This window comes from Cetorhinus maximus, chromosome 22 (genome assembly GCF_964194155.1).
Source record: "Cetorhinus maximus chromosome 22, sCetMax3.hap1.1, whole genome shotgun sequence".
NCBI lineage: Eukaryota > Metazoa > Chordata > Chondrichthyes > Lamniformes > Cetorhinidae > Cetorhinus > Cetorhinus maximus.
In genome coordinates this window covers 44,479,052-44,505,558 of record NC_135900.1, presented here as the reverse complement: position 1 = coordinate 44,505,558, position 26,507 = coordinate 44,479,052, and the positions used below count along the sequence as shown (strand labels likewise).

The following is a 26,507-nucleotide window of genomic DNA, read 5'->3' as shown; positions in this document are numbered from 1 at the left end:
CCTTCCAAATTTTAAAAGAAAATACAGTTCTTGAAGAAATGGTTCTAACAATAGATATTTAAATAAGAAATGAGTTAACAAAGTGAGCGTTGGTCCTATAGAAAATTAGTCTGGGGAATTAATAATGCAAAATTATGAGATGGCAGATGAATTGAACAACATTTCCATTGGTCTTTATTCTAGAGGATACAAGTATCATCCCAGAAATAGCTGTAAATCTGGAAATGGAAGGGAGGGAGGAACTAAGGAAAATTACAATTACCAGGGAAGTGGTATTGAGTAAATTGTTGGGACTTGACAAGTCCCCAGGCCCTGATGGATTTCTTCCTAGGGTCTGTAAGGAAATAGAGACAGTTTAAGTACGTTATATTGGTATTTGTGGGTATTAGGAATGAATTTTAGCTTTACTATTTAAGTTTGATTTTGGAAGCTGTTTGAGTTCAGTTGGTTTTGAAAGTAGCTGCCAGGCAGAGACTGGAGCAAAGGGGACAGATAACTAGTTCCAAGCTAAAGAAAAACCCCAAAATCCAGGGGAAAGGAAGAGGGGAAAGTCCTAAGCAGACCTTCTAGCCAAAGGAAGGACAGGAACCTGAAAAAGGCCTTGTTAAGTGAAGTTAAGAGTGAGGGGCAGAGAGAAAGACTCTAAGCTTCAAGTTTAAAGACACACAAGCTTCAGAAAGCAGATTTAAAGCTTACAAGAGGCAAGAAGGCCCAAAAAGATAACTGAAGGCCTGTAACTCTTTGCTATGGGCATGTGAAGCAGTACTACTGTTGATGGCTGAGTCGGTGAGAGTGTGCATGGAAGACAGCTTGAATGCATGTGGTGACCCAGGGGAGAGGAATACCGGAAGGAGAATTTGAAACCCTGGAGGTGAACCCTTGCAGAAGGTGTCTGAGAGAAAGTGTCGGTTTGGGAGAAGATTCCAAAGCAAGTTCTTGGAGAGTGGAGATTGGAAATCCTCATGTGAAAGATGGAGTGCAGTGAAACTGGCTGGCTTACGGTGTGACAAGCATCTGGGGACGTTGAGAAGAGATCCATAGCACCTGTTTTAGATGGCATCTGTCACTTGGTTTCAGAGTGTGGTAAGTCTGACCACAGGTCACCATAGGTTTACATAGGGCAGAATTTTCTGGCTGGCAGGTGGGCCCGACCCAATCTCCAGTGGGTGGGAAGCCAATCCCCGCCGGAGAAGCGGGCCCCGCTGCCATTTTACGTGGGCGGGCCAATTACGTCCGGCGGGAAGCGCTATGCACTTCCTGTGCAGGGTGGGGGGGGCGGGGGGATTCCCCAAAAGCAAGAGTGCGCCCTTTCGCGCATGTGCACGAAAGAGCGCACATCTCCCTGAGGCTAAGTGCTGCCTCGGAGATCGCTTACACTTCTAAAAATATGAAAATTAGGAAAAAAAAATTCCCTAACATGTCCCCCTCATGTGACAATGTTCATAATTTACATTATAAGTTTATTAAACTTTTTAAACCTCTACATGAAACCTCATCCCGCCGGTGGATGAGGTTTCACATTTTTTCTATTGCCCATCGAGGCTCCTGGCCTGCCCGCCAATCTTAAGGTTGGATGGGCAGGTCCTTTAATTGTTTAAATGATACTGTCAATGGCCTCAATTGGCCATTAACAGGTCAGCAGTGACACAGCTGATTTGGCTGTGTCCCCGCCTTCCTGAAAATTTAAATGGGGCTGGCTGACTTTGGGGTGTGTCATTTTACTTGTTGGTGAGCGGGCCCCGCCCTCTGCTCGCCGACGGCAAAATTCTGCCCATAGTCTGTGTACTTATCGTGAACGTTAAAGTCAAAGATAGCTTTTGTAACTTGTGTTATCCTTACAAATCTGTAAAGGTATAGTTGTGTGTGAAGGAGTATTGTAATATAGTTCATATTTTCTTGTTTAATAAATGTTTTATTCTTCTGTTAAAAGTTCATTAGCCGACTCCAGTAACTCTGTTCAGTAATCACTCTCCACGTATATAAACAAACAATTAAAAGTTAGGATCTATCAAGCTGGGTTCCACTCGGATCAGGCTTGTCCAGGGGTAACCTCAGCGGGGATCATAACAGGCCTTAAAAGAAGTGGCTAGTGAGATAGTTGATGCGTTGGTTTTGAAGGTACCACTAGATTGGAAAATAGCAAGTGTAACTCCTTTATTCAAGAAAGGAGGAAGACAGAAATCAGGAAACTACAGGCCAGCTAGCTAAACATCTGTTATGGGGAAAATGTTAGAAGCTATTATTAAAGATGTTCTAGCAGGGCACTTAGAAAAGTTCAAGGTAATCAAGCAGAGTCAACTTGGTTTTGTGAAAGGGAAATCATGTTTAACCAATTTATTGGAGTTCTTTGAAGAAATAACATGTGTTGTGGATAAAGGTGAACCGGTGGATATAATGTACTTAGATTTCCAGAAGGCCTTTATAAGGTGCCATGTCAAAGATTATTGCGGAAAATAAAAGCTCATGGTGTAAGGGGTAACATATTGACAGGAATAGAAGATTGACTGGCTAACAGGAACCAGTAGGCATAAATGGGTCATTTTCTGGTTGACAGGATGTAACAAGCGGTGTGCTGCTGGGGCCTCAACTTTTTACAAATTATATAAATGACTTGGATGAAAGGACCGAAGGTATTGCTGCTGAATTTTCTGATGGCACAAAGATAGGTAGGAAAGTAAATTGTGTAGAGGACATAAGGAGGCTACAAAGGAACATGGGTTAAGTGAGTGGGCAAAGATCTGGCAAATGTGAAATTCTCTATTTTGGCAGGAAGAATAAAAAAGAAGCATATCTAAATGGTGAGAGATTGCAATGCTCTGAGATTCAGAGGGATCTGGGTCCTAGTGCATGAATCACAAAAGGCTAGTATGCAGGTACAGCAAGTAATTAGCAAAGCTAATAGAATGTTATCATTTATTGCGAAGGGAATTGAATACGTAAGTAGGGAGGTTATGCTTCTGTTGTGCAGGGCACTGGTGAGACCACATCTGGAGTACCATATACAGTAATGGTCGCCTTATTTAAGGAAGGACATAAATGTGTTAGAAGCAGTTCAGAAAAGACTTACTAGACTAATACCTGGAATGGGTGGGTTGTCTTATGAGGAAAGGTTGGTCAGGCTAGGCTTGTACCCAGTGGAGTTTAGAAGAGTAAGAGTCGACTTAATTGAAACCTTTAAGATCCTGAGGGGTCTTTACAGGGTGGGACGTGCAGAGGATGTTTCCTCTTGTAGGAGAATCTAGAACTAGGGGTCATTGTTTAATAATAAGGGGTCGCTCATTTAAGACAGAAATGAGGAGAATTTTTTTCTTTCATTGGACGGTTGTGAGTCTTTGGAACTCTCTTCCTCAAAAGGCAGTGGAAGCAGAGTCTTTGAATATTTTTAAGGCAGAGGTAGATAGATTCTTGATAGCCTTTCACCCCTTGCTTATTGGGGGTAGGCAGGAGGTTACAATCAGATCAGTCATGATCTTGTTCAGTGGCAGAGTAGGCTCAAGGGACTGAGTGGCCGACTCCTGCTCCTAATTCATATGTTATATGTATGTACAAGGTAAAACATTTATATGACAATGTGGAAAGAGCAGAGGAGTGGGATTAATTGGATAATGCTGCCAAAGAGTCCGCACAGGAATGATAAATGTCTTCTTTTGTAATATATCATTCTATTATTCTATGAACTACAATTCTCATTCTTACAGTCCTCCTCCCTCTCACCCCTTGGTGTATGGTGCCATGCTTCTTATGACCACCTTTTCTGAGTTATTGGCCCCGATATTAACTCCAAGGCATTTGGGCGTGTCAATGTCTAATATCATGTGGGCAACCCGGAAGTAAGTTCGGTGTGTCTGTCAGTGGCATTTTAACATAGCAAACTCATTATCATTTTAGTTCCAGGTTTGGCATTGATTGCACAGAAGTGGATGCGATGACGACCTGCCTGATGTGATATCAACTCATGTTTAAAGGGCCAGTGCAAAGATGGAGTTTGGAGGAGTTCGGAGTTGAAAGCAAGGGAAGACATGGTGTGACAGTGGATTCAAGCCGTTCAAAGGCTACATCCCATTTCAATGACATCTCTCTTGATGTATTGTTGGGGGTTGTGCAGAGCCAGAGAGAAGTACTATTCCTGTGTGATGGAGGGAAGAAACCTGTTGCTGCCACAAAGAAGGCACAGCTGGAGGTGGCCCACAGAGTCACCCGCAGGAACTGTGTGCCATGCTCATGGATTCATTGCAGCAAGCACTTTTATGACCTAGCCAGGAAATGTGAGTACAGTCGCACATTTCTGTATGTCCTACTGCACGCATTTCCCCAACCACTTAGTCTGCCTTGTGATGCCTATTCCTTCATATCATTCCTGTCACCCACTTATTCTGTGTATTTCTTTACATCCCCATCTATACATCCACCACTGCCACTCACCCTTATGCAATTTCATGCCTCTCCCTAGTCATCATCCTCACCAAATGCACTACATCCATTGGGTTAACACGCCCCACTACACCCTCTCATAAATCTGTTCTTTCCCCCATTGCAAGAGAAGATAGCACAGAACATTAGGGAGAGAACCAGAGGTGGTCCTCGACAGATTTCTCAGTTAACAATTGCAGAGGAGGAAGAGCTGGAGATCAGTGGCATTTCAGCATCCTTTGCCATTGCAGATAGGGGCCTCCTAGCCTCATGGTGACACAATTAAATATCAGCAAATATTGCCATGCCATACATCAATCAGTCATGTTGACTTAATTTCAACAGCAAGTAAAATATAATCGTTTTCATAATGTTAAGTTGCAACATACTTACCTTCCCATACTAATTCATATCTTTACTCTCTACCACCTGCTTCACCCATGCAACAGGAGACCATGGACCTCCTAGACAATGAATCCTCACATACAAGTCTCAAGATCTCATCATTGAGACATCAAATGCCATCCATAATTAAACATGGTGAGCAGTGGCGGTGATACAAAAGATGGCATTTTAAACAATGAACCCAAAACAGGATCCCAAGGTATGTGAAACTAAAAGCAGCTGAAGGCTTACCAGAGAGACGTGCACCTAAGAAGAAAACTTGAAGAAACAGCAGAAGAAACTTCACTACAGACTTGAAAGTTGAGGAATCCATCACATTCTACCAGAATGAGCGGAAGTCCATTGTAAGACCCCCATGTGACACAGTAAAACAGAAAAAAACCTGATCAGATCACAAAGACGGGTGATTATAACTACAAAAATTGCAAGACCCTGAGTGATGCAGAGCAAAAAAGACTGCTCTGATCACAATTAGGGTGAGCAGCGCTACAGAAAATTGCAAGACCCTGAGTGACGCTGTGTCAAAGGACCTAGACAGTTCATGAGATTGTGAGCAAAAATAAAAAACACAATCCGTATTTACATGGTAGAATAGGTGGCAGTCCCAGAAGCTCCAGGGATTGCAGCAATTGTGGCCGTGCTGCACTGAAGTTAAAAAGAAGATAAATAAAAATCAGCTGTCGGAGTAAAGAGAGAAACTTGCAGAGCACAGTTTTAAAAAAAGGGTAAAGCCTGCAGAGTTTAAGAGACAGGGAACTCTTTCGGTTGAGAAAGGGAAAGTTTTTCAGTTTTTAAAAAAAAAATTGTTGCTATTCTGAAGACGTAAAAAAAAAGCACTGAGTAAGGGCTCCCCAGGCTCCTTGTTAAAGAACGAGCTTTGGCAGAATTAACAGTTCGTAACTTTTAAGAAAAGCATGCTTCTGCCGAAACTTCCAAAGTGCGGGATGTTCAAAAAAAAAGCACCTGCGGAGGTCAAAGAAAGGAAAGAATCGCAGAGAAATGATCCTGCCTTGAAAGTTCAGAAGTTTTAAAAGAAAAACAGGCCCATGATCACTGGAGAGCCCTCCAACATTGGAAAAGCACAGGTCAGCCAAGCATACTGAAACCAGCAGGTTGCAGACAGCCTAAGTGGGAAAACAAGTTACTGCACTGACAGCTTTAAAGGGAAAGTGACATTTAAATTAGTAACTGCAAGAAAACAATGGGCAGCAACTTAGAGCCAGAAGTATTTTGCATAATGAAATGGCTAAACAAGACCAAAGAATGAGAGCCTAGGAGAAGACAAGTTGCAGTTTACAGCAGACTTACAGGATTAAATAAGGAGTCAGAAATACAAGTTTTTATTCATCTTTGGTTCATTTGTTGATGTACACCACAGCCAACGTATAGATCAACACTCGACAGCATTTAGTCTGACATTAAAAGGCTTTGATAGATATTTTAAACGCCAAGGGCAGGATTTTCCCCTTGTCAGGCAGGCGCGACGGGCGGGCCCAGGAGTGGCCGCGATATCGACTGCCGCCCACCATCGTGCCCAGACATCGATTTCACGCTGCAGTGATTAATGCTGCCGGGTGGGGGCGGGAGGAGGGTGAGTGCGGAAGTTCTCACATGCGCACGAGTGTGCGCAATGTAAGCTCCCTGAGGCACAGAGCTGCCTTGGGGTTGAAGGTTTGAAAAATCAGGAATAAAAGATTTAGCAATGTTAAAAACCTGTCCCCTCATGTGGCTCTGTCACATGAGCAGGGGCATGTTATAAATGAAATTTAAACATTTTTATTTAATTTTTAATTGCTGTTGGAAACCTCATCCTGCCTGTGGATGAAGTTTCCTAAAAAATCCAAAGACTACTTGGCCTTTCCACCTGCCTGCTAACTGTAAGGTTGGACGGGCAGCAAAATTTCACGCAATTATAACTCTAATGGCCTTAATAGGCCTGGTAATTGTCGGCGCTGCCAACCAAAATATCGCGCGAGTGCATGATGACCTTGGGACACTCGCCTGACGTCATCGCGCATCATTTTACGTTTGAGTGGGTCGGTCGCACCGCTCAGTGCAAATTTCTGCCCCAAGTTGTAGGGAGCACAGACACTAGAAGTCTGGCACACCCCCAATATAGAGTGCTGAGGCCAACAAGAGACCCCAGAGGGAGGGCAACTCCCTATAGAGCATTGAGGGTAACACAAGACCCCAGAGAGAGGGTGACAGCAACAAGAGACTCCAGAGCAAGGGCAACAAAAGATCCCAGAGCAAGGACAACAAAGACCCCAGCGAGAAGATGACAGAAAACCCCACAGAGAGGAAGTCCAGAGCAAGGGCGACTCCCAATAAAGTGCCAAGGGCAATAAAAGATCTCAGAGCTTGGGAAGCAGATAGCAGTCCAGATGGCTGTGAATGAAGGGAAGTTATGTGAAGCTACTCAAAAGAAACAAATATGCAAAAAGTAAATAAAGCTGTTTACAGGAAAATATTCACATCAGAGCTGGACTGGAAGATTTGAAACGCAAGATTCAAGCTGAGTATATACCTCTGAAAACACAAGATAAACTGAAGTCTTCAATGAGCCATGCTGTTTGAGATCTGAATAAACAAATTTCAGAGATGACACAATGGCATCAGCAGGAAATAGCAACCCTCAATTCCACAGTTAGCAAATCAAAGCAGAAGTTGGGAAAACTCAACCAGATGTTCAGCCAGAAAAAACAGCAGGCAGAAAAGGCACCCAAACAAATTGTGACCCTGAAGGACTCCTTGAAGAATCAATATGTAGCCATGGAAAAACATGAGGAACTAAAAAGGATATTGTATATTACTTCAGAAAAAGATGCGTTGGAATTATCAGTAGCAACAAAACGATGTACTGAAGCCCAGAGTGAGTTGGCAAGAGGTCAACAAGGAAATAAACAGTTGAAACAGCAGTTGATTGTCCTTCAAGATCAAATGCAAAAGGAATGTGTAACTATCCAGCAAAAAGGAGTAATGAGGACTGTCTTAAACAGCAGAATGGAAGAACAGTAGAAGAAACTCAAAGAATCTCTGAATATAGCAAAGGTCAAGATGAAGCAAACAAGCTTCACAAAGGAAAGGAAAACCTATTGAAGAATCTTCACACACTACAAGAATCCCTCAGGACAAAGTTTATTCTTCTGGAAAATTGCGAAGGGAAGGAAAACGAATTTAACATCACTCTGAACAAATTGAGGATGCTGAAAGCTACAAGAACTGAAGAAGCAGTTGAATGGCAAAGAGGAGGCATTGAAAGGAAAATCTGTGGAACTTTCCTAACTGAGAGAGGATAATGAAGCCTTGAGCAGCACAGTTACAGAACTGAACCAATTAAGACTTTGCCGGAGACGGACCTAGCCAAAATGAAGCACAAGGACAAAGTTCTATTGCAGACAGGGAAAGAAAAGACAGAAATAGGATCGGAAAACGTAAATCCGACACTGAAGCGAAAGAAACTAGAAGAAATAGCACAGGATGCTTCAGACGTGCTGAGAACCATTGAGCTGAGTGAAAAGATTCACAAGCTTGCAAAACAATTGGAAAAAACAGCAAATAAATGTTTGGCTGAAATTGTGAAACAAGTGGAAACGAAGGTTCCATTTGTGAAACATGTAAGTCCAGCAAGAATATAACAAACATCATGGAAAAAGAAAATTCGAGTCCACTCTAGGAATGAACGAAGTGCACATTCCCTATGGAAAGAATAGGACAAACCCACAGTGTCTGGAAAAAGCAGAAGAGTTGTTAATAAAGAGAAATACAATTTGATGTAACACATGAAGTGAATCAAATGGAGGTAACCAAGTATTAATACTGCTACCACTCCTCAAAGAAGACAGACCAAGATGTAAAGGAACTGTCAAGCCTCAAGGCCATCTGAATTTATAAAGTCAGGCTTGAGGTGGGGGAGAAGGGATAGCAAGTAAAGATTGTATTGTAATACTCCGTTAGAAGGGAGAAAATTTTTCTCTGGAAAAGGGGCATATTGTATGTGCCTGCATGCCATTGTAATGTAAAAGTGCTAGGCAGAGCAAGGGTTAATATGTGACTGGAGAATAGCCCCACCATGGTATATTGTATAGAATCATATGGTAACAGACTGAGAAAACAGTCTAGAAAGAACACTAGAAGCAGCCTACCTGCACGGAGCAGTACCATGCACGATATTAGCTGGGATATGTAAGTGGTTAAAGATTAACAATAAAAGGTTCATATTTAAATATACAAGTCTCAAGACCTCATAATTGAGACAGCACAGTGATGGCACCATAACAGAACATGGTGATCAGCGCTGATAATACAACAGATGTCACAGGACATTGCAATGATATCTTTTTGCATGGATAGTTAGCCAACTCTCTGGAACATCAAATGCAGCAATCAATTGAGTCCATGCATTGCTTGACCATGGCCGTGTACACTCTGGATGTCAACATGTCTGCTGCCATAAGTTGCATGATAGGTACCTTAGTTACGCAGCGTTGCACTGATTGGTACCTAAATGCTCTCCAGCTGAGTGGTAGCAGTGAAGTATGGCTGGCCCACGAGAGAGATAATGGTAAGATGGGACATACAAGTAGCAGCACTGCTCAAGGTGCTTCCACTTTTTACCCATTGTTTTCCCCAACCGCCAGCCCCACCCCCTCCAGTCAGTATCTGACATGTTACCATGTGCTCTGATAGCCGAGTGTGCCCCTGCATTGGTACAGGTGAAGCAGTCTGTAGCGGGGCCCCCATGGGCTCCAAAACCCAGAAGTCATTGACTAAAAGATCTCAGCAGTCAGAGCAGGGATCTGAGCAACTTACCTCTACCTCTGCACCATGTAGGATCGGTGGGAATGGAACAGTAAATCTTTGTAGTTGCATTAGGGTGTATGAGAAAATGTTAAGTTGTGAAGTTTCCATTCTTTAGTAGAATTAAATAAATGTTATTGGTTTGCATCATTTTCCACTCTTGCCCATTCTTGGTTTCTGGGTGGCAGGACACCTTTTAACTTGCTTGGTAATGAATGGGTAGACATGAATTGAAAGGATGTGCGATGATTTGTTTGCAGGACTGCTGGTGCTCAATTGCCTTCATTTGCTTTCTCCTCAGCTATCTCATCTTCCTCTTTTTATTTGGAAACATCCCCAGATGATCTATGCTCTGTGTCTTGTTCCTCTTGCTGGTTCAAACTGAGTTCAGTGGGCAGCAAGCCACAAACATTTTGGAGGCTCTGACTGAAGGTTGCCTCCAGAACTATCTTAATCACTGAAACACATTCTCAACATGCTAATGGTTTGAGCAATCACACGCCTGGTAGTCAAGTAGTGCTGTTATGCATCATGGGTCACGCTTTTGACAGATGTCATCAGTTACGTTTGAAGTAGGTATCTCTTGGGCAGAATTTTCTGCCTGTCCAGCGGGCGACCCCGACCCAGTCTCCAGCTGGCGGGGAGCCGATCCCCGCCAGCGAAGCAGGCCGCACTGCCATTTTACGTGGGCGGACCAATTAAGGCCCGCCCAGCGTGACATCCAGCGGGAAGCACTATGCGCTTCCTGTGCGGGCGGGGAGGCTAAGTGCAGCCTCAGAGAGATCGCTTCCACGTTGAAAAATATTAAAAATAGAAAAAACAAAATTCCCTAACATGTCCCCCTCATGTGACAATGTCATATGAGATGGACATGTTCATAATTTACAGAATAACTTTATTAAAACTTTAAAACCCTGCATGAAACCTCATCCCACCGCTGGATGAGGTTTCATGTTTTCTCTATTAGCCGGGGCTCCTGGCCTGCCCGCCAACCTTAAGGTTGGACGGGCAGGTCCTTCAATTGTTTAAATGATCCTGTCAATGGCCTCAATTGAACTCAGTTTGAACCAGCAAGAGGAACAAGACACAGAGCATAGATCATCTGGGGATGTTTCCAAGTAAGAAGAGGAAGATGAGATAGCTGATTTTGCTGCGCCCCCACCTTCCTGAAAATTTAAATGAGGCGGGGTGACGTCGGGGATTTCGCCTGATGTCATCCAGCATCATTTTACGTGTCGGCGAGCGGGCCACGCCCCCTGATCACCGACGGCTAAATTCTGTCCCTTGTCTCTTTGCAGTAACCCCTTGAGTGTTCATGCAGGTTTGAAGAGGTTAAGAAGTTTAGACTGCTGCAGGATGAAAGAATCATGGAAGTTTCCTGGGAACCTTGTGAACACTTGCAGAAATATCTTTGTGGTTGTACACCAGCTGCACATCGATTGAATGGAAGCCCTTGGAGTAAATAAACACACAACAAAAGCACCATAAACAATCCTTTTCCCACTAGTAAACTGCTCTGAGTACTGAGTATTTGTTCCACTATTTCCATGAGTTTTGAACAGCCTCATCAATTGCTATGTATCCATTCCTTGCTTTCAATGATGAGTTTCAGGAAGCCTAGGAAACCCAAGATGCAATATAACATTTAAACTACATTGAAATATTGTTCCAATTGAGTGTTTACCAAATGTGAATAGGCAACCCTCCTCTCCCAAGGGTACTGGTTGCAATGAGTTGGAGTCAGTTTTCTGGTGTGCTTGTATTTTTACCAGATTTAACCCTCTGCACCCACACCTAAACCCAACTATTTCTCCAGGTTAAAATTCCTTCCCATTGTTACTAGCTATTTCACAGTAGTCCATCAATAATTTTCTCTTGATAGTTTAAATAATTCAGTGGTTCCCTGTACCTGTGACTCCAGACTACCTCCTACGATCCTTACAACACTATCCTTAACTTTTAGTTTGGCCAGTTGACTCTAAGTGGATCTCACACACTTATGCTTTTCAGTTGACTTACACTGCCTTATATGTACTTATTGGGGTATATAAGAAATGCATTCCCCTTAACATTTGATGTGGATTCTGCAAACTTACACATGCACTCATCCAATCGTTTAACATACAAAAATGATGACTGCTGGTAAAGGCTAATGGCAAATCAAGAAGCCGGTTTATTCTGCACAATACAAATAACTGAACAAATCATTTTCAAACAACTTTTTCAATGTTTGCTCTAACTAGACAAAAAACAAAACATGCTACATGCTATCCTGTTGGATTAGCTTCTAGCAAAGAAAACCAACCTGCTAGATCTTATCACAATTTAGGCCAAGACTTGTCTTTTTTGCAGCCAGTGTTAGATCTGACTGACCCTAAACATGGAGTTTGCTCTCCTTTTTGCTAATTCTGATGCCAGAAAGCAGAAACTTACCAGACTTGCCTGGAAGGTAGCTCTGCCGAGCTCAAATCAATAAAGTCACAACCTGAATGAGCGATCACTGAAATATTCAGACTGACTTTAATTTTCTGAAGAGCACTAATTCAGACACCCTGGACTGAACTCTTGGGCCCTGCTGATGTCAGGAGCTGGATGAGGCCCAGGAAGGCTGCCTGCCCCCACAAAGGCAGGCAAGCAATTAGGCTCATAAAGCACCTTGTTAGAGGTAGGTATTGGAGGCCAACTGGGATTTTCCTGAAGGTGGGCACCCAGCGTCAGGCCCCTGCAGGCTTAGAAGCCTCTCCCTGCCTGCCTGGATGGGGATACTGTCAAAGGCAGCCCTGTGGAGGGGCTCCATACCCCCCACGAAAACCTCCACAGTGGTGGCCTAACTGCTTTCTGTATTTTTTTCATTAAAGCTTTTAAAAAGTGGCTGAGAGGACACCTTCTTGTTGAGGTGCCTTCCCACATTGCACTGCAGCCAAATGCTTCTCTGACGCCGGAAAGCCTCTGGTCCTCCAACATCGACAGCCCATCCGCCACCCTTTATTGAACAGGGAAGGACTCACCCACATAATTTTTGATCAAAGGGCTCACCCACATACAAATCTTGACTTTAATAGATTTCCACTGGAGGTGGGTTTGGGACATAAAAACAGTCCCAAGTTCTGTTTCCCGCCTCCATGGGAAAAATTCAGCCCCCTCTCTGAATCTTAAGCAGAATTTAATGCCCCCGCCAGAAGTGAGTTCAGAAGCTGAGGGGGTGAGGTTGGGCGAGAAGGTGCAGGAGGTGGAGATCCTGCCACCTTCCCGCCTCCAATTAAGGCCAGGGCAAGAAGGTTTGAGGGCGGCCTTCTTACCTGGAGGAAATTTGAGCCCCTTAGGGGCCTGATCCTCCCGCCAGTGGTGGGCAGGAAACCTTTCTTGCGAGGAGGCCGCACAGCAAACCCTACTGGGCAAACGCCTGTGGCCTTCTCTGGGGAGGTGGGGGAGAGTCCCTCATTCAAAAGCGCTCTGTGCTCAAAAATTGGACCCGGCATTGGGAAGGGGGGGGAAATGCCAGAAGGAAGCCATCCCTCTGCCTTTGCTGTCAACACCCACCCCACTTACCTGGCTCTGGAGGATCCATCACTGATCCTGTGAGTAAGCCCCAGTGCAATACTAACAGTGGCCACCGGTCCCGGTGGTGCTGCCGATACTGTAGAGCTGCCACCCTGATTGGCCAGCAGCTCTCGTAGGCAGGATATCTGTCCCACAGTAGGAAGTGAATCGATTTAATGACCCTGGGGAAAGCGGAAGCCCTGGTGGCAGGGTTCTCACTGCTAATTAAGAACTTTATTCCTTCAGGGCTCCCATAGATCAGGTTGGCAGGAATGCCACCATGTTTCACTGTGAATGATGGATCCCTCACTTCCCACATTAAATTCTGTACTTATTCTGCATTTACTCAGCACATTGAACTATGGATGGTATTTTCCAAGCTCGCTGGCGGCGGGCGTGATAGGCGGCGTGTGCGGAGAATATGGTGCAACCTGCTTCACGATGGCGTGATGGCAGGTCACGATCGTCCACTCAGCCCACCAACGGCAGGCCATGTTTCCCACCATCGGTCGGTGGGGAGCAATTGTAATACATCAGCATATAATTAAAAGGCCATCCCGCCAGACTCTTGGAACCCCACCATATCGTCCGGCCATGCCAGCAGGAAAGCACGCCGATGTGTTTCACAACAACACGCAGGCAACGTGCACTTGGCGGCCTTCACTTTGGGGGATCTGAGGTGAGTGAGCAGCAGCGTTCACCACAGCTCACCCACTGTTTACAGGCCCCATGGGCGCCGGGGGGCAGGGACAACTGATGCCTGGCCCTGGATGCGACTGCTGAGGGGTGAGGGTATGGCATCCGGGGCAAGTGCTGGCCAGCCTCGGAGGCAACTCCTGAGAGCGAGGGTTGTCAAGTGCTGCCCTGGCGCTGCATCCCGCGCACAGGCAATCGAGGCGGGATGCAAGGTAAGCCAGGGAAGTGGCCACACATGAGGGACATCTGTATAAACTGACCATGCCTCTGCAACTAAGACGGATCAGGCGCAGCCACAGTGATATGATTGGGGTCGGGCTCCTAGCCTGCCCACCCATGCAAGCAACACAGAGGCACCACAGGGCCACCATGCACTCCAGACCTTACCACCACCCCCGCATCCCCCACCCACCCGGCACAGACTTCGAGTCTGCCACCACTTTATTGGACCATGGAGCAGTGGACTGCACACATTGTACAATCTCCTCGCTGATGCTGGCCATGTAGCAGTCACTGCTGGAGGCACTCAGCCCCTTGCAATCTCAGTTTCCTGGTTTGGACCAGTGTCCCCCATGTCACAGGTTGACAGGGCAGCCATACAGTGCACTCATCTCTGGCCATCCAAGGGGTGACTAACACTCTCCGGGAAGCATTAAGGGGTGGTCACACAGGGCCAGGAAAGGTGCTAAGTACAGCCATGATAACCACGTCTCTCTTTCATGTTACAGGAGGACCAAGTCAGGATCATGGATCCTGGTGACCTAGCTGTATGCCTGATGGCCTACAGAGACCACAGAAGACAGAGGAGAGAGCGACTGAGGCTCCTGGTCGTGGAAGGGCAGGAGCAGCAACCTCATGAAGAAGGGTCAGCAGGGGCTCCCGCACACGCTGCCCAGGAGCAACAGTGAGCCGTGGCTGGTCAACGCCGAGCAACGCCCAGGATCTATAGACGTCGCCTGTCATTCCTGCAGACGACTGAGAACCAGAGTCGCTGATGACTGCGCATGTCTAGGGACCTGGTGGCTCACATCTGCCACTTACTGCAGGATTTGGTGCCGCCGGGACATGGAGGGCATCCACTGCCAGTGGCTGTGAAAGTGACCATGGCGCTCAATTTCTATGCCAGTGGCTCCTTTCAGGGCTCCACAGGTGACCTCTGTGGGATTTCACAATCTGCCACCCACAAACACATCCATGAGGTCATGGATGCCATCTTCTCCATGGCACAAAACTTTGTGCATTTCGCCCGGGACTGGGACAGCCAGGATGCAAGGGCCATTGGATTCGGCCTGATCTCGGGATTCCAACAGGTGCATGGTGCAATTGACTGCACTCGGCGCTCAGGTCTCCATCACTACACTCAGTGGGCTTCATCAACCGCAAGGGCTTGCACTCACTGAACGTGCAGCTGGTATGCAACTACCAGAAACGCATCCTGCAGGTAGCCGCATGTTTTCCAGGGACTGTTTTCGACGCCTACATCCTGAGTCACTCTCAGATTCCTGCAGTCTTCCTGGGTCCACAGAGGCTGCAGGGTTGGCTGCTTTGGGACAAAGGCTACCCGCAGAGGCTGTGGCTGACGACACCCATGCGGTGGCCTCAGACTGCAGCAGAGCGACGCTATAATGAGGCTCATGCAGCAGCTCCCAAATTGGTGGAGCAGACCATCGGGATGCTGATGCAGTTCCTGGACCAGCCTGGTGGAGCCCTGCAATACAGTCTGCAGAGGGTGTCACGCATCGTCGTCATTTGCTGCGTCCTTTCTAACCTGGCGCTGCAATAGGGAGAGGAGCTGGCTGAGGAGGAGATGGAGGAGCTGCACGTCTCCTCCGATGAGGAGGACGCCGGCGGGGATGAGGGTGAGAGGGTCCTTGGTGGTGACAACGATGGGGATGAGGCTCTCGCACTGGCTAGACAAGGCAGATGCACTCAGGAGGCCGTCATGAGCTGCCTGATTTGTGGAGGATGATGCCAATGTGCAGTGAGGTGTCCCTATAGATCCTTACATCGCAGTTGTGAACGTTTGACTCCAGTCTGGCTTATCGCAGCACCAATACCCTCTGAGAATGCTCCTATCATGGAGATGCAGTGGGGGCCCTAATAGTCACTCAATCGCAGGACAACATGCAATGAGGTCACTCCATAGATCCTCACATAGCCTCTGAGAATGTCTGACTCCTGTCTGGCTGAGAGAAGCTCACTTGCGCTCCATGATTAAGGTCATCTCAGAGACGCAGCCATAAAACTTTAGATGCATCTGATGCTGTGTCCACCTTCAGCACCTCAGCCCTTCAGGAGCTGGTGCACAGCATCACTGGTCACAGATGCTGGTGTGATGGGGGCCAGTCCCACCTTAAAGGTGCTGGGAGCACACAGAGAGAATGAGAGAACGCTGTGGCACCTGCCCACTATATTCTGGCAGCAATGACCAGCACTGCCGAGGTGCAGACATCAGTAATGTTTCCATGGGGTGTGAGACTGGACCATCACTGTGGTCTGAAGGCTGCACAGAGCACAGGGAAGAGACACCTGCCTTTATCTTGTGCAGAAAGGTTTCACATCTGAGTGACAAGAACACTGCTCATCAGAACAAGGAGCCACAGGCAGGGAGACAATCTTAGGAGTTTATTGACAATAGTGAACAGTATGTACAAGTGATCAACACCCGTGGCCAGGCTGTGCATTTACTTTTAACTAACTTTCCTAACCCTGCTGCTACGCCTTGGTGCTCCCCGGACATCCACAGCGGAGGTGGAGGCAGCCTGCTGACTGTGATGCCCTGTTTGTAATGACTTTGGCGGGCATCCTCTGGAGGGCTGAGACTTGGAGGGCCCTGGCCTGCTTTTGGGGTCCTGACATGTGGCAGTGTCACCCTCCTCGGCCTGTGAAGCTGGATCTGCGGAGGTCACGGAAGATAGGATTCGGATGGGCCGGTCACTCCAGAGTCACCTGGGTAGATGGTCCCAGAGCGTGAACCAGCTGATCCTCCTCCCTATGGGTGCCCGAGGGCTCCTGGCTAACTCCGTGAGCGGAAGAGGTAGCTGGAGTGAGATCGAGCTGCCCAGAACCCCTCTCGCAAACACACTGTTGGAGGCCAACTATGGCATCAGCACTGGAGTTAAGCCGGCGCAGCAGTGCAGGAGTGACGTCCTGGACCAAGATCTCCATGGCGGCCGCCATCCTGCCAGTGCTGACCTCGGTGCATTGCAATGCCAGCGCTATCACCTCAGCCTGAAGACGGACAGAGTCCTCCATCGTGCCCTGCAATCTGAGGAGTGCAGCGGACATCCCTTCCTGATGTTCCCGAGCTTGCCTTTGCAGCTCCAGCAACTGTGACATGACTGAGTCCAGAGGCTTGTCGTCTGACTCGGACTCAGTAATGTTCTGACCTCCAGCAATCCTCCGAGTGCCAGGGCCCTGGGAAGTCCCTGCCTCTGCCTGCTGTGGATCAGAAAGTGCGATGTGCTCACCAGATTATGATCCTGAGTCTACTCTAAAGCTAGGTCCCACCACGGTGTGTGTCTCTGCGCTGATGGAGAGTGTGGGTGAGCGCTGTGACGGGACTTCAGGGAAGGTGCCTTCAGATTCCTCTTCAGAGGTTTCTTTGGAACTTGATTGGAGGCCCTGGATCATGGACTCTGTCAGCTGTTTGGCAGATGTGCCTGCGAAAGCAAGGAGAGCTAATTAGTGCATGGCAGTGGCCTGTGAAACAGGACACATCACTCACGGCATCGTTGTCTGATGGATGTTGCACTGTTGGATCTTGACTTGGCAGAGCAGCATCGACCTCACCGTCAGCACAGGACCAGTCCTGGTCATCGCCGGCCAGTTGGATGGCTCTGTTTTCGAATATGAATCAGAACTCTAATTTCCGGCATCCCTCCACCTGTCTGCTTTCCCTCCTGTTGTAAGTCAGTTTGTCCTGAATGGATAGAGACATGGAGAGTGTATCAGGACTCCTGCCGGACCAGATGATAAGTATGCTGGGCCTGTGTGGGTGGTGAGTGGTCCCATGGACGCGGTGAGGACAATGACTGTGTGTGTGAAAGCCTTGCACCGGCAGTGAATGAGGGCCCTGTGGATGTGTGATGGGTTTGTGAGTCTGTGTGTTGGGAGTGAGGAAAAGAGTGACTTACTGTTGTGGAGCGGAGGGGATCATTCATCTTTTTGCGGCACTGGGTGGCTGTCCTCCCCTGCAGGGCGTTCGTGCTGACCACCACTGCCACCGCCTCCCAAGCCGGGTAGGTGACATTGCTACCCATCCTGCGGCCTAAGCGAGGGTAGACAAAATCCTGTTAGGCCACCACGGCGTCCAGCAGTCGCTTAAGGGGCCTGTCGTTGTAGCTGGGGCTTCAGTCTTTTTTCTTTTGCTGGCCATGTCTCCCGGACAGCAGTGGTGAGCTGGTGGCGATGAGCACTTTGCTGGCAGCTGCCTTTTAATGATGGCGGCTGGCATGATGCAACAGCGGGGCGATGGCGAGCGGGCGAATGAGATTCCGCCTGCCATGGAAACGGCGTGTTTCCTGGAAATGCATAAATAATGAAGCATGCTCGGGAAGACACAGCATGCAAACCCGCCATTTTCGTCGGCTGTTTGGACTCCGTTTTACCGCCCCCTGCTGCACTTAGCGAAATTCTGGGAAAATTCCACCCTCTGTCTCCTACATATACTATGAGCTCCCAATAAAATAAGCACAATAAAATGTTTAAATTTCTCGTTTTGATCAAGGTGATCAAGTGTAATAGACATTTTCAAGTCACTCTCCATTATCATTTTGTTTTCTTTGAAATGCTCAAAACGGTGTACAGGAAATTCTGTAGCAATAAAGATTACAGGATAATTAGATGGAGAAAATTACTATATCATACTGCAATACAACTGTACATACCTTGCAGTGGACATTGAGCGTGTCCCATTGCTGTGAACATGCAGTGTCCTTGTTCACGCTGGACTTCATCTGCTCAGCGAGTGGTGAATGAGTCATAGACCTTGTGTCCCTTGGATCCTCATGCAATTTTGTGATGTTGCTCTCAAGTAACCGTCTTTGAACAATGTTATGAGGTTGCTGTGTGGACAAACAGAAAGTAAAACAAAACAGCATGTGCGTAAAAAAAGCCCACTGTTAAGCTCTCTCCGTCATTGGAGTACCAAACTGCCTTAAACTCAAGATCTCTGATAGTTTCATTCATAAGGGACATGAGGAGAGGGTTATAAAAAGGTTATGGTTCCTTTCTTCTTATCCATAGCATAAAAAAGATCAAATATCCGCTTAAAATCTGGGATATTGCCCACAAACCTCAAGCTACCTAGAGTATCAGTTCATACTGTGGCATGTTTGAATATTTGAAACCTTTCAATATACTATTTATTTTAAATAGATAAAATACCTCAGTTAAAAAATGGACAGAACAAGAGTATATGAAAATATTAAGCATCTGTCTGCTATTATCATCAACAGTAATTTCTAGCCTTGGGTTTAATTTTCAAAATGCTACTAATTCCTTATTGGTATCTTCATTTTCTTATTCTGCCATGACACAATAAATGTGCTAAAGGATACATTTATGGAGTATGCAGCAGATCACAGCTGTTCTGGAAGCCAAGGTGGACAAATGGGAATTACAGTGCAAAGTTATTGCTTGCAATTGGTCCAGATATATAAAACACAGCTTCAAATTCCCAGTATAAAAACTGAAAATACTGGAAATATTCAGCATTTGTGGAAATTAAAAATGGAGTTAACGTTTCAGAAAAGTTAGATTTTTCTCATTTATGATCAAAGGTCACATATTTTCTCTCCACAGATGCTGCCTGAATTGCTGAGTATTTCCAGCATTTTCTGTTTTTATTTCAGCTTTCCAGCATACTCAGTATTTTGCTTAAAATCTTAGCGGTTGCAATATGAGCTTTATTGTACCTGGGCTGTGCTTCAGTCTATGGTAGCACAATGGGTGGCATGACCTATAGATGCACAGAACAGTCTTAGGCGGGGAGCTATCCTTTCATCCTTTGTTTCCCTGCAGATAAGGATGGCAAATCTATTTGACTTTACATTAGGACATCATGAGAGCTTCCTGCATGTTGCATGAATGTGAGCCGATGCTCAGCCTGAGAGAATAAAATACCTTTGGGTCAGAGACCAATGCATTATGCAGAGGTCCAAATAGCAAAATGGGTTCAATTGATAACCCTCTAGACTCTGATAAAGCCAGCAATACTATTGAGTTATTTCTTTTTGTTTTGCTTCTGTTAGTGGAAAAATTAATGAAGCTGTTGGCCATACTGAATAACTCATCTGTAACTTCTTTGATACATCCATAGAAAGCAAACAGGATAACACTGCAGATGGCCTCATTGGTAGTCTGAAGGAACCTGACATGACAAAATTGAGGGTTTTGCTTCTTTTGCCACTTGCAATGCCATACCTGTGTAACATGTCATATGAAGGTTTTCCTGAGGAAGACAGCACAACTTTGTTACTGCTTCCTTATTCCAACGGCAGCCTCCCTAGGCACATCTGTACCGTCACTACCAGATAACTGGGTCCACTATAGTAAATCCACTGTCTATCGGAACAAGGGAACTTGATGCTGCCCGTGCGGCACGTCCTGTGCTTTTGTTGGCAGTCCTCTGTCAATTCAAGTGCCAGCCGAGCACTGAATGTAGTTCTTATAGGGTAGAAAATGCTGAAGAGTTTGGAAAGAAAATTCACAGTAGCATATCCGCAAATTGTAACTTCAGCAATGTCTGTTCCATTTGAAAAAGATGAAAGCAGCAAGCAAGCAATGTATTCATGTGATAATGAGTCTCTGCTAAGTGCCAGTTTAATGGGCCTTTAGTGAAAATTGGGTGCATTATCCCTCAATCTAAAAATTCTTCATACAGTAATTTTTAAATGGATGTGAGAAAGAAATATACTTCAGCAGTAGTCTAGCCCACTGCCAGTATCAGGGACCATTACTGCACATTTACTGCAATCATTATATTAAATGCTGACGGTAAATTCGAGCTTTTAGATTAATATAGAAGATGAAAAGCTTTACTCCATATCCAACTTCTGCCTGATGTGGAGGTGTTTCATATGATGGTGCAGAGATTTTACCCTGCATCTGATCAACATCCATTTGCCCAAAATGACTAGGAACATAACAGATCTATGGAATAACCAATTTAGTTTAAGAGTGAACTGTAATACTGCATGGAACATGAAGCTGAAGCACTGTATACAGAATACCGTCTGCAGAAAAGATTTTAAAAATCCCAGTTTCACTCCTCCTCTCCAGAAAGCACTTTTTGTTAGATGATTTCTCAGGCACAGTTTACAGGTATCTCACTCAAGTACCTTCTTAGATGTTAAGCCATGATACAGGACCTAGTCTATATGCATTAGTGTTACGCTTGGCAGATCCTTTATCCAATTGGGTATTGAGAAAACAATAATTAAAAATATTCAATTACAGTTCAATCAGGAGATTTGTTCAGTATGCTGCACAAAAATACATGATTGCACAAAATATCCAAAAACACAGAAATATTTTGTAAAATGAAATCCTCACAATATTTGATTTTCTTTATTTAATGTAAAGATGCATGAGACTTGCTGATTGAGTCAGCTGGTAATCAATTTATCATGTGGGAAGGTCAATTCTCATAAATATTAGCTACAGAAACAAATTTACAGAGTGAAGGCACAAAGTGCCTGGATTCTTTCAGACAGCATTGTGTTTCAAAAATTTGGACAATTGTTTTCTTCAGAATCCAAAAGTTATTCATAATAATGCAACTGTGAGGGGTATTACTGGCTGATGTATCTTGTTTCAGTATAGTATCAGCTATTTTCATCAAACTTATGATTTTTTACACACTAAACAGGGAGGGTTGCTATCAGGACTAATTATTTTAAAAATCCATTGTAATGAACTGAAAAAAATGAATAAAGTGTCATTTTATTTCTCTTTCTCTGTCTTTGTTTATTACACCACTCAGATCCTCTGATATTGTTGATTCAAACTGTTGTTGAAGGTTGAAGCTGTGATTGTTCTTAGAGCAGAGAATGTTAAAGGAGATTTAACAGAGGTGTTCAAAATTTTGAGAGGTTTAAATAGAGTAGAAAGGAAGAAACTGTTTCCATTGACAAGAAAATCAATTACCAGAGAAAACAAAGATAGGAAACTGGCAAAAATCCAGAGACGGAATGAGGAGAAATTCTTTGCTATCACCTGGAATGCACTACCTAAAAGGATAATGGAAGCAGATTCTAAAGGGATTTAGATTTGTTCTTGAAAAGGAGAAATTTGCGAAGCTAGAGGGAAAAACAGCAGAGTGGGATGAATTGGTTGGCTCTTTCAAAGAGCCAGCACAGTCATGATGGGTTGAATGGTCTTCTTCCGTGCTGTATAATTCTACATTCTATTCGCTCATGCTGTCAAACTTCTGAAAGCATTTTCCTCAATGATGTTAATTTGCTTTTTGATGTTGTTGGCCATAGCATCAAAAGGGAGAGTGTCCAATATGTTACCTTGGTCAGGTCATTGAGCTTCTTGAGCTACTGGTCTACAACGCTGCAGGTGAGACAGCCAGAAGTGTGACTTTCCTCTGCTCCATTTCTTCCGGTGGGTGGCAGGGGAGGGGTGGGGTGGGGGAAGCGTGGTTATAAGTTTGACACATTGGAATTGTGAACCCTCTATGCCTCTGTTGCACCTTGGTCTCTTCTTTGGCTGCCTCTGCTGGATGCTCCTGCTGTGGACAATTTTTTAGAATTACTTAAAAAAACAGAAATCTTCAGCTAGAATTGGCTTTTTTAAGATTGCCCTCTAATTTCCAAGAACCTTGGTTCATTGGCCCCATTTTATCTTCCCTACATTGTAAAAGCCAGGCAAGGAAGCAGTAAAAACTCAGCAGGTCTGACAGCATCTGCGGAGAGGGACACAGTTGACGTTTCCAGTCCGTATGACTCTTCATCAGAACTTCATCAGTTCTGGACTCGAAACATCAACTGTATCCCTCTCCGCAGATGCTGTCAGACCTGCTGAGTTTTTCCAGGTAATTTTGTATTTTTGTTTTTGTTCTAGGTTTCTAGCATCTGCAGTATTTTGCTTTTATATTAAGGAAGCAGTCAAAATGTACTGGGGGCTTGCCTGTTCCTTTCCACCACAATGTAAAGTTGCAGGTGACAAAAAAAGCTGTTCCAAGATGGCAGGGTACTCTTTAAATATGACAACATTGGAGACTGATCTTCTATTGTAGAACTGAGTGAGAAAGCAGTGCCGGGAGCAGGGTTGAGTGCCAGAAGAGAACCAACAAAGTTTAAAAATTATGTAATTTTTTGTTTTCTTGCAAGCCAGGAAAAACAGAACTTCTTCCCCAATCCTAAAAGGAAACTCTGGGCCTTCCTTGCCCACAGCCTCCCCAACCCTCAACTGCAGTCAATTTTAGAGCCCCTGTCACCACTTACATGATTCATGGGTTCCTGGAGTCACCCTCTTGCCATCCAAGTAATCTCTCCCAATACTGGTGAGGCAGATTTGGGCTCAAATTGGAACTTGCATATTAGAATGAGGTTTGGGAGTCAATGGGCTAATAATTAGAGTGTGCCATTATTTGGGAATGGAAGTCATGACTTGCTGCATCAGCTCTGGTGGAGCCAGACAGCATACAAATTTGGTGTTGCCATCTCATTTCCTTGATTGTAGTGTAGCGTTGAGCATCTATCATACTGCAGGCTGCCTCTACGCTCAGCAGGGAGTTGAGCAGCATTTATTAATAGAACGTGGTACAGCCAGACTTACGTCTTAAAGGCAGTCTGTCCCTCTTGAGCAGAAGCTGCACCAAATAACATGAGGCTGCTGCTAAACACTATTGCTGCAATTCTAAGCAAGAAAAATGGAATAGCAGGGCAGAGAGAGAGCTCCAGGGTCACGGATGCAGAGCTTGAGGCCTTAATGGTGGAGGACAGGAAGGGATGCACCATGGCTATGGGGGGGCGGGGAGGGGGTGGCGGCGAGCAGGTAGTCAGGGAAGTCAATTGGGAGTTCCTTTACCAAACACAGAGCTACACTGACATTCTTCCCTGTCTCTTGTACAACAAGCTGGCACACAACAGAAGGGAATGGAGCAGAGCCAACAGGGGACAAGGATATCTGCATTGCCTGAGTTTTAAGGCAGAGACGTTCCCCCTCATTGGGCTAACTGAGACAGAGCCTATGGCATCCAATGTCACTGAGAACATTGAAGATGATTATATATTCCTGCCTTCTACTCCTTCTCAACTCCCAACTCATCCTTGTCCTACTATCTGGCATGATTAGAATGCCGTAGCTTGTTTGACCATGGACCTCTTGCTTTACACCCTACCTGCCCCTTCCCTCACCCCAACGTTCCCCTTCTGATTTTCTGTCCACCCACAGCAGCCCTAGAAGAGGAGAGAGAGCAATGGCTCAGCACTGATGATGAGACCCTATCACTTGGTCTGACATTCACAATCACCAGCTCAGATACAAGCACTGCAGGAACATTACAAGGTGGCATAGAGTTGGGATCTGCATGTGGTGAGTGACTGGCCATTGGTTTGTGTGCCAGTTCCCTATAGGTGGAGGTCCCAGGCAAATTCTGCTCCAGAGGACTCAAATGAGAGCAGTATATATGAAAACGCTGATGGACATACACACTGAGATGCTAGCACATTGGCTGCCTGTCAGACAGCTTCCTGTCACTTCCAAGAAGCATTGGCAAGTCCGACTCCAAATTCACGGAGGGCATCAAGCAGAGTTTGTCCTCTCCATAGCCTCTGATCTGTCCCTGTCATGCTGCAGACCCAGGGACACTCCCTCCATCTCCCTGTTGCAGCTTTTCTATGGACATATGACCTACTCTTATGCCCCCTCCCCCTCCGTGAGAATGCAGCAATACTTCCTGCAAAATCCAGTTACTCACCAAAACACCTCAAAAAACACTCCACAATACTTTCAGACGCTTTACAATTGCAGAAATTCTTCAAAATTACCTCACCTGCAAGTTGGATAACTGACCCTTTAAAACATTAGTGGCGGGCCCCTCTTGAGCTGAATACTTAATCTTTATTGAGTGACATGAGAGTTTATTGAATGGCCCTGCTTAGTCCAAATTTGGAAAATGGGCATCCTATCAGCTGGTAGAGATACGTGATGTCATAATATCACCAGTTCAGTTGCTTCAGATTCTTGCAGGGAACACTCCTTTCTCAAGATGGTGGGCTGCGCAGGTCATGCTAGAAGCAGTTGCCAGTATAGTCTGCACCCAAAAGAGTGTTTGGTTTCAATAGTGTCACTGAAGGTAGTGCTACTGATCTAAATTTTGCACCCAAAGTCTCTCCGGACTTGAACATGTGAGCTTGTTATTCACTCAGATTCCTCCATGGACCAGCTCACCCCACTTTAAAATCAAGGCCATTACACCTGTTTGGCATGAGATTTGCACCAATTAATTCTCTAATGAATATGCAAATGTTATGATCTGTGAAACTCTAGTGCAAACACCTCTGCAGACCATTGGCAGTTGAACCCATTTCATATTGGTGCAAATGTGATGCAATACCCAAGGTGGAAATTTGGGGCCATAATTTTAAGCAGGTTCTGATGACAACATTATTTATCTGTCTTTTTATCTAAAAATGCTACTCTGAATACCAACAAATTCTGTCTATTATAACTCAAAATAAGAACGCAATACATAATGTAATTTTTTTGCTGTCTTTACTGTACAAAGCTTCAGTCATCAGGTTCATCTGTACAGGTCACAGATTATTGAAATGTGTTCACTAGAGAATGTTCACAAGGACAACTGCTAATTAGAAGGACTGGTTCACTTGCATGAGAAGAGAAATATATATTAAGCCTGTCTGTCTCTCGCTCCCTCTCTCTTTGATTGACGTTCTCTCCTATTTGTTCTTGTCTGCCTGTCTCACCTGATGAACCCTTCTCTATCACTCTGTATCTTTCCCTCAAAGTTGTTGGTGGTATCTGGCTGTGTCTCTGCATTTTTCTTTTTGCATTTTTTCACTTTTCTTCAGATTTTTGTCCACATTTTGTTATTTTCAGAGTTTCTCTTGTCATCTTTGCTTTCTACAGTCAACTTTTCACCCACCAAATTGCCCTCCTGCCTTCCTCACTTTTTCTCCTTGATCTATCAGCCTCCAATTTCTATTTTGTAGTACTTGCTTGGAATTTTTTTTCTGACATCACACATTAATTGTAGCTGTCACACTAAGGAAAGTACAGTACCATTTGAACATGCTGTGCTCTGAGTATTATTGTTCATGTGGAACAAAATTTGTTTGTTCCTAATGGCCTGAGCTAGCATGTGAACTGACTTTAAACTCAGACTGAGGAAGCTCAACAAACTTAGCAGCAAAATACAGTATAGATTATCAGTGATTCAAATCAAGAAATTTGTGCCCCAAGCTGTACAAAAGCTTCATGTGGAGAGGCAGTTTAGAACGGAGTAGAGAATAACAACCACCAAGGCGAGATAAAATAAAGGAATTGCAGAGGGATAATAAACATCAAAGAGGGTGTTACATGGAGGACAAAGCATAGAATGCAAGATTGAAGATCAAATGGCTTATCAACTAGGACAACTACTTTTCTTGATAAATGTTAATGACTAAGACTTGGGTGAC

The 26,507-nt window shown here is 45.2% G+C and overlaps 1 protein-coding gene across 1 annotated transcript in view; it reads right to left on the bottom strand.

Annotated features, from left to right (window-relative positions):
* Nucleotides 1-26,507, bottom strand: part of nrip2 (nuclear receptor interacting protein 2) — an 86,121-nt gene that overhangs the window by 46,677 nt on the left and 12,937 nt on the right. Inside the window, exon 2 of the mRNA XM_078568204.1 lies at nucleotides 18,741-18,917. Within this exon, the coding sequence (XP_078424330.1) occupies nucleotides 18,741-18,917 (177 nt within the window). The remainder of the gene's footprint in view (nucleotides 1-18,740; nucleotides 18,918-26,507) is intronic.